This window comes from Tauraco erythrolophus, chromosome 8, assembly GCF_009769465.1.
Source record: "Tauraco erythrolophus isolate bTauEry1 chromosome 8, bTauEry1.pri, whole genome shotgun sequence".
Classification (NCBI taxonomy): Eukaryota; Metazoa; Chordata; class Aves; order Musophagiformes; family Musophagidae; genus Tauraco; species Tauraco erythrolophus.
The window spans coordinates 34,515,996-34,523,779 of NC_141472.1; the positions used below are offsets into that span (position 1 = coordinate 34,515,996).

At 54.1% G+C, this 7,784-nt stretch overlaps 1 protein-coding gene across 1 annotated transcript; it reads left to right on the top strand.

The window, feature by feature from the left end:
- The first annotated feature begins 5,689 nt into the window (after window positions 1–5,689).
- Window positions 5,690–7,539, top strand: C1QL2 (complement C1q like 2). The gene is made up of 3 exons (XM_086616168.1): window positions 5,690–5,981; window positions 6,304–7,064; window positions 7,360–7,539. The coding sequence occupies exons 1-3, from the start codon at window positions 5,690–5,692 to the stop codon at window positions 7,537–7,539; spliced, it is 1,233 nt and encodes a 410-aa protein (XP_086472294.1).
- Window positions 7,540–7,784: the final 245 nt, after the last annotated feature.

A 7,784-nucleotide genomic window follows, 5' to 3' on the forward strand; every position in this document is an offset into this window, starting at 1 on the left:
TGGGAAGCATGGTTCAGTTGCTCTGATTGATCTTTTCCAGAAAATGTAAGTTGAGTTCTCCTGAGTTTGGCGAGAAGCACCTGTCTGGGGGATGTGAAGGCATCTGACTTTCTCTCCACACCTTTTGGTATTTTTCAAAGTGTTTCTCTGGGGTTTGTGAACTGCTCTGTTATAAACAGCTAAACGTACTCCCCGAAACACCCCCTTGCAAAGAGAGAGACAGCAGATTTTGTCTTCTATGTACAGCAAGTGGATGTGGTAAAGTGCAAATAGCAGCAGTTCACAGTGATCAATACACACAATAAAGCCCATCCAACTGCAATGACTGTTCGCATTGTACGCGAACTTCTCCTTGAGCAGGATCTGTAACAGATTCCGTGTCAATACAGGGGCCTGATTCTGGCTATACGGACCAGATTTCATGTATTGCTACAGCAGCACAAACTTCCGTGGGCTATTGCAACTCTACCTTACAGACAGTAAGACAGTCCTGCTGTGCAGGACCCCATGTACCCACTGGGTCCATCAAGTGGAAGTAAATCCAGTGTTGCGCCGTTAAGACAGGCACTGTCAGAAATCCCAGCTTAGGTCAAAAGGGAGTGCATAGTATTTGTGGGGAATGATGGCAGTTAATACAATAAGCCTAATCATTCCTAAACTTTTCCCTCCATTAAGCAAAAATAATCCATATCATTATCTTTTATATTTTGTGAATGGAAATAATATTATACACATTCTGAACATTGACAGATTCAAATTTGCTTTCTGCAAGAAACGTGAATATTTTAGCGGAAGGGCTATATATATTATGTTTTACTAGCTGTTGAATACATGAGTTCCAGATAGTTAATTCTGGCAACGAGAAATATCTATGAGTCTTGTGATGTGAGAAAGGCAATGAATGAAGCACTTCAGAAAATCAGAAGGTAATGTTACTCATAACTTCCACCAGTCATGACAAAAGATGGCAAAACAAAGCTACTTAGTGGGATGGGTGAGAGTACTGACTCAAGGTCTGTGCCTTTACTCACAGCAATCCTGATTTCAGCTTCTTAAAAGTATTTTACTATGGCTCAGGAAGTCCTTAAGCCATGGATTGCTGGAGATTGAGAGAAAATACCAGGGAAATATCACCATAGACTTACTTTGATCTTGACATTTTTGCTAAATAAGAGGTCTGAGCTGGTATGGCTCTTCTTACATTCTGAAGTCAAGGGCCAAATCCAAAAAGGAACCGAAAGAATGGATTAAAGCTGAATTTTAAGCACCTAAATTTGAAATAAAAATGTTCCCTCAGGTCCTGTCCAAGCCTAGAGGCACCTAACTGGGCAGATACCTACTGTCAGTCTCCAAGAACCTCAAATGTACAATGGTCAGCTGGCACATGAGCCCAGAACCCCCACCACCTCTAGTGGGTCTGAGTCCTGCCAGGGTTATAGATTTGGTCAGGGGATGGTCCAACTCTCGTCGACTGTGGAGAAAACCACGTTTCAGTTCATGAGCTAAGTTTATGTTGAGGATGTGTAGCTGAGAAGGAGAGAAAAAAAAAGCAAAGTTTGTGAGAGAAAAGCGCGACAGTGCAGAAGAGTTTTTAGCTCAGCAGTTGGGATGGTCCTTCAGGGAGGGGAATTGTGCATGCCAGAGCCACCTGCTCTCTTTCTCATTGCAATTATACCTCATCCTCCTAGCTAGAATTCACAAGCAGCTCTTGGAGGAAGACTGAAACTTCTGATCAGGTAGGTTCCCTCACCACTAAACTAAAAATTATACTCACCTTTGGTCTTTCTCTCCCTCTAGCTCAATAAATCTTTAATTCTTTTTATGCAGAGAGAAGCAGATTCAACACAAGGGCACGCGATGCTCTCCTCCCTGCTCTCTCGGCCTCCCTTGGGAAGCTTGCACTGTGGAGGACGGTGGCAACCTCCCAGAGAGCACAGGTTGGGATTTCTCAGGCAGCAAATCGAGCTGAACCCACATCTCCTTGTCACCCTGCTGACAACCTTCCTGTGAAACATGGATGGCCAGCCGCAGCTCTGAGGGGTGTCCTGTGTTTGCCTCCTGGACGGACAGACTGGTCACACCAGGTAAGGTGGCTCAGCCTTGGGGGCAGGTGTGGTTTGAAAGCTCAGCCCTGAGCAACTTCGGCCATTGGCTTGCTTGCTTTGTGTTTTCGGGAAGGGAGCCCTAACCAGCCCGTGGAATTATTCTTCCTTCCTCTGCACCTGTGAGTATTTCACTATCTTTACGGCAGAATAAATGTTGGAGAACAAGATGAAGAAGATCCAACTCACAACACTCTGCAGTTGGAAGGCTGAGACTCATCTCCTGGAAGACTAGAAAGATGATTTTAGAAACCTGCTCCAAATCTGATAAACGGTGAAAGGCTGGAACAAGCCTCCAACATCCCAGACTGGTGTCCTCACCACTACCTTGTATGTAGCAGCAAGCTCATGAGATAGTAGTGACAGGCCTGATCCAGCAGATACTCTCCAGAAATGCCTGCAGCAGATGGATCTGATGGAGCAGATGGATCTGATGGATCTTATGGAGCAGAAACATCTTGTAAGAGTTACTAGCATCCTGAGCTGGGTGGCTGTGCCTTGAAGCACAAATTAAGGAGGTAACTGATGGAAATTCATATGTCCTTGGAATTTTGGAGCTTCGATACGAAAAAGTATCTGGGTTCTTGACTGTCTAAATTTGGGAATTGGACTGACCTGTCAAATGTTTCCCTGAGTGGTCAGATTCCTGAGTCCTTACACCACATCTGAAAAAGGAGTTTTGAGTTAGATTCATGTAAGCTTTTAGGTGCTAAATTATTGCTTTGGCTAACAACAGCAATCACCAAAGCTCCTGCTCGGCCATCATCCAATGCCAAGGTCCAGACACCTTTTCGTGTTTCACCACGGATGCTCTGTGGGTGCTTTTCTCTCTCTCTGGGCACACCCAGAGGCACTTCAGTCTTGCCAGCCCTGAGTAGGCTACAACGGGGCACCAATATGGCTCACTGTCTGAAAGATGTGAACTGTCTGAAAGATGTAACTCTAAAAGGGGCTTTGGTTCTTGTCACCTCAAATGGAGGAAGGCACCTCCTTGCAAGGCAGGTGGTACTTCAGCCGCTGCCTGATTAGCTGATTTGGCAATTTCCTGCTCCTTGTACTGCTGTGGTGCATCCCATCACGGACAGAAAGTGGGCACCTAACGGGGTGCAGCAGCCCGTATCAAAATTGTAAGCTGAGTGTCGCCATGTAGCTTTTTGGGACTATATTCCTAAATATTTACTAGTGTAGGATCAGTGGGTGGTACCAGCTGCCTCACCCATCACAGCGCTACTTCTTGGGACATGAGATGCGTTACAAAAGTCAGCCTATAGCCCCAGGTCTCCAGGAATGTAGCATGTAGATTCTACTGGAGAGGATGTGTTCTATGTTGAAGTCACACTGTGTCTACCTTAAAGCAATCTGATGGAGGTATGAAGTAGGTGATCAGTCCATCTCACTGCATCACTAAGGAGCAAATAAATTATTCCCAAACAAAATTGCAAGAATTTGACACTTAACCTAACTGTAAACTTCTCTGCTGGCTTGTTCAAGTGCTCAGCAATCCTTACTAAGAACTGTGCCATTTTTTTCCTGCTGAAAGTTAGAATACTTTTCTTCTTCTTCATCTGTTCTTGTTGATCCGTGGGAATAACAGACCCCGTCACGGAAAATGATTCTGACTTTGCAGAAGGGGCTGGTGAGCTACCGTTTGGAATATAGTTCCCAGAACCAGTCACCTCATTATAAAAGTGAGTTAATGCAAATAGGGAAGTTGCAACAGAGCCCAAATGATACAAGAACTTAATTATTCAGAGAAGGGTTAGAAAAGCTACAGCATGGCTGCTGCTTTCGGAAAACAAGAGATTAAAAAGCCACGTTAGAGGGGTTTGCAGAGCTCTGGGGGAATAGCAAGGATTCGCGTACACCGGGAGACCTGAGCTAGTGACAAAGACCAGAACAAAAGGGAAATTAACAGAAGCTTAAGTAGGGATGATCGGCAAAGCAGTGTAATTTATTTGTGAATTTATTTGTATGTAGCACAGTTAATATATGGAAAATTATACTCGGGCTGTAACAGAAACAACTATTAGAAATCATTTTACAAGGCTTTAGACAAGTGTGGGGGCTTATAATAACACTGTGGGATGCAACCGTTAATTCAGAGGAGAGGAAAAGGACTTACATCTTTGCCACAATCTCATCACTTAAAACGTTTAGCTGCATTGTGCTAAGTAATAGACATGGTTACTCTAATACAACTGTCTATACGATTCTCAGGGAAAGGTTTTAATTTACAAGATTAATTTCCCTTCCAGTTTTAAATACACAAATGTGGAAAAAAAACCACACAAAGAAACCAAAACAAACAAACAAACAAAACCCCCAAAAACCGACCAAACAAAAAAACCCAAAACAACAGAGCTTGGAGGGGCAGGGCTGGATCCTGATCTCAGCAGCAGCAGAGCAAAGCCCGAATAACTCCAGGAGAAAATACTGAACGCACACAGGGATGCAAGTGAGATGAGATCTGCTCCTGAAGTGTGTGCATTTCAGATAGGAAAGCCTTGATGTCCCCTCCTGAAATTTCAAGGAAAGCTAATAGAAGGGTCCCAAGTCGTTTTAGGGCATTTCTGCAATTCTTGGAAGAAGCCTGCATGTCCCCGTTGGCGTATGATGCCTCCAGGCCATCAGCTCCAACAAGCGCTGGGTCAGCCTGATCAGCTCGCTTCCGCTGACCTACAGCTTTGTCTGTTCTGAGACAAAGCAGCCTGCCTGCAACTCTGCTGAACCCGCTGGAAATTCACCCTTCTTATGCACCAAGGCAGCGGGAGACCCTGAAATGTTGCCCTTAGGAAATCTGTGTAAGGGCTGTACTCGTATTTTCTGTGTTCCCAGGACGGGTGCTTAACCCACCGCGTTGAGATGCGCGGTTAAGATCACAACTCGCTTCCCGGAGGGGAGATCCCTGTAGGCAGTTAACGCTGCGAGAGCTCCTGCTGTACCGTTTACTCAGAAAATCAAAAGTAATTAATCACTATTTCTCGATTGGGCGAAAGCCCACTTGATTTGGTCCCAGCATTACGCAGGGAAACCTACAAAATATTGTGCTGTAACCCAACCTAAACTCTGCTAAAGGTATTTCTTCCCAGGGCTCCCCTTCCACCTGGCAAGCCCTGCCCGCCTTCGGGAAAGCGGGACGGGTGTAGCGAACTTCCATCACACTTGGGGAGCAAGATCCAGCCGCGATGTTGTCCCGCTCGTCTTTGGGTCGCCGAGGCTGGACGGCGAAAGGCTGAGGAAGCCACGAGAAACACGCCGGGGCAACCTGTTGCCTGCGCGGGGCTTTCCTCGACCCTCTCCCGCCGTAAGCGGTGCGGCTCGGCGGCGGCAGGGAGCAAAACCGGGGGGAACCGGGGACTCCGGTTCGGCTCGGGAGCAGAACAGCAGCGGCCCGGGAAGTCGCTCAGGGGCCGTCCCGCCGCGGGCAGCGAGGGCTGGAGGGATATAGGGACAGTGAGATGGAGAGATGGAGGGATGGAGGGATGGAGGGATGGAGAGAGGAAGCGGTTTCGGGCGGCAGGTGAATGCGATACGATGCGTCTCCGACCGTCTCGGTTTCAGTGGGGCGCAGTTTGGGCGGTACGCGCATGGACTCCACGGGCGCCGTTGTCGGTGGGGCGGGCGGGCCCCCTCCCCCCCCCCACCTCCCCAGTGGCAGCCGTCGGGGGGCCGGAGAGCCCGGGGCTGTGCGGACGCCCCGCCGCCTCTCCCCTCCCCTCCGCCCGCCCCGCTCGGGGGGCCGCGCCGCCAGCGGCGCTCGGGGCGGCGGGCGGCCCGGTGGCGGCAGACGGGCGCATCGCGGGCCGCAGCAGCGGCGGAGCCCGGAGCTCCCCCAGGCGGCTCCGCCCCGGCCCCCGCACCCCGCGCCCGGCCCCGCAGGTGGGTCCGCCCGCCCCGCCCCGCTCGGCTCCGCGCCCCCCACGTCGGGGCGGCGACAGGGGCGGGCGAGCCCGACCCCCCCCCGCGGGGGCGAGGGGCAGAGCCGGGCGCCCGCTCGTCGCGGCGACTTCCCCGCGCCGGCTCAGCCCCGCCGGGCGGACGGGGCGCCGCGTCCCCTCGGAGCGGAGCGGGGCGGCGGCGGCTGCTCTCGGCGGCGGCATGGCGGGGCGAGCTGCCGGCCGGCGGGCGGGCTGAGGCGGGGGCCGGGCGGGGAGGCGCCGGCTCCGGGGGGCTCACCGCCTTTTCTTGCCGTCCCCCGCAGGGAGCGGCCGGCCCCCCGCGCCACCATTGCCTCGCACGGCAAGGAGGACCTACTCGCCGTCGCCGCCCGGCTCTGGCAGCGGAGGAGGCGGCTGCTGGCCGCCGCCGGGCTCGCCCTGGCCATGGCCGTTCGCCCTGCTCGTCGCCGTGCCCCTGCTGCTGCTGCAGGCGCCCGCCGAAAGCGGCGCCCACTACGAGATGATGGGCACCTGCCGCATGATCTGCGACCCGTACAGCGGCGGCCGCCCGCCCGGCCCCGGCAGCACCGCCGCCGTGGAGGCCCTGCAGGACCTGGGCGCCAACCCCCCGCCGCCCTTCGTCCAGGGACCCAAGGGGGAGCCGGGCCGGCCGGGAAAGCCGGGCCCCCGCGGACCCCCCGGGGAGCCGGGTCCGCCGGGTCCGCGGGGCCCGCCGGGGGAGCGGGGCGACGCGGGGAAGCCGGGGCTGCCCGGGCTGGCGCTGGCGGGCGCGGGCAGCGGCGGGAGCGGCGGCGGGGCGGCGGCGGGCGGCGAGGCGGCGGGCGGGCTGAGCGCCGCCTTCAGCGGGCCGCGCATCGCCTTCTACGTGGGGCTGAAAAGTCCCCACGAGGGCTACGAGGTGCTCAAGTTCGACGACGTGGTGACCAACCTGGGCAACCACTACGACCCGGCCAGCGGCAAGTTCACCTGCCAGGTGCGCGGCATCTACTTCTTCACCTACCACATCCTCATGCGCGGCGGCGACGGCACCAGCATGTGGGCTGACCTCTGCAAGAACGGGCAGGTGGGTCCCCGCCGCTCCCCTGCTCGTCCTTCCCGCCCCCGTTCCCCCCCGTCCTGGCTCCGGGGTCACCCGTGCGCACCGGCCGCGGCCGCAGCCGGGGAAAGGAGCAGCCGAGGCGTCCTCCCCGTCGTCGGGGCGGGGTTGCACCGCGGGGAGCGGCTTTAAAGCCGCGACAAGCCCCAAACTCCCGGCTCACAAACTTTCCTGCCGGGCTGGGGGCAAGGAGAAGGGAGGGAGGGCACGGGGGGAGAAGAGGGGCTCGGGGGGCTGATGAACCCCGCGGCTGTATTGGCAGGTGCGGGCCAGTGCCATTGCCCAAGACGCCGACCAGAACTACGACTATGCTAGCAACAGCGTGGTGCTGCACCTGGACTCCGGCGACGAGGTGTACGTCAAGCTGGACGGAGGCAAAGCGCACGGAGGCAACAACAATAAGTACAGCACTTTCTCTGGCTTTCTTTTATACCCTGATTAGCACACAACACGCCACCCGACACAACTGGCCCCGCCACTGATGTGTGTGGGGCCGGTTGGCGTTTCTGTACCCCATCATGCTGCTGTTCCTGCTGGTGTCCGCTACCTCTGCAGGTCACCTGAGCTTCATTATCAGTTGGTATGGTTTATTTTTTACCCCTGTGGAACGAAATAGAAGTGAAACAAAGCGATCCCCTGCCTTCCTCTCCCCCATTTGCTCAGAACCCTCCCCTCTCCCTTTGTCAG

Excerpts from the sequence above, each read along its gene's own strand:
- C1QL2 (XM_086616168.1), top strand. The coding sequence starts at position 5,690 with ATGGACTCCACGGGCGCCGTTGTCGGTGGGGCGGGCGGGCCCCCTCCC. Across the intron at positions 5,982-6,303 it reads CCCCGCGCCCGGCCCCGCAG|GGAGCGGCCGGCCCCCCGCG; the intron begins GTGGGTCCGCCC and ends CGTCCCCCGCAG. Across the intron at positions 7,065-7,359 it reads ACCTCTGCAAGAACGGGCAG|GTGCGGGCCAGTGCCATTGC; the intron begins GTGGGTCCCCGC and ends CTGTATTGGCAG.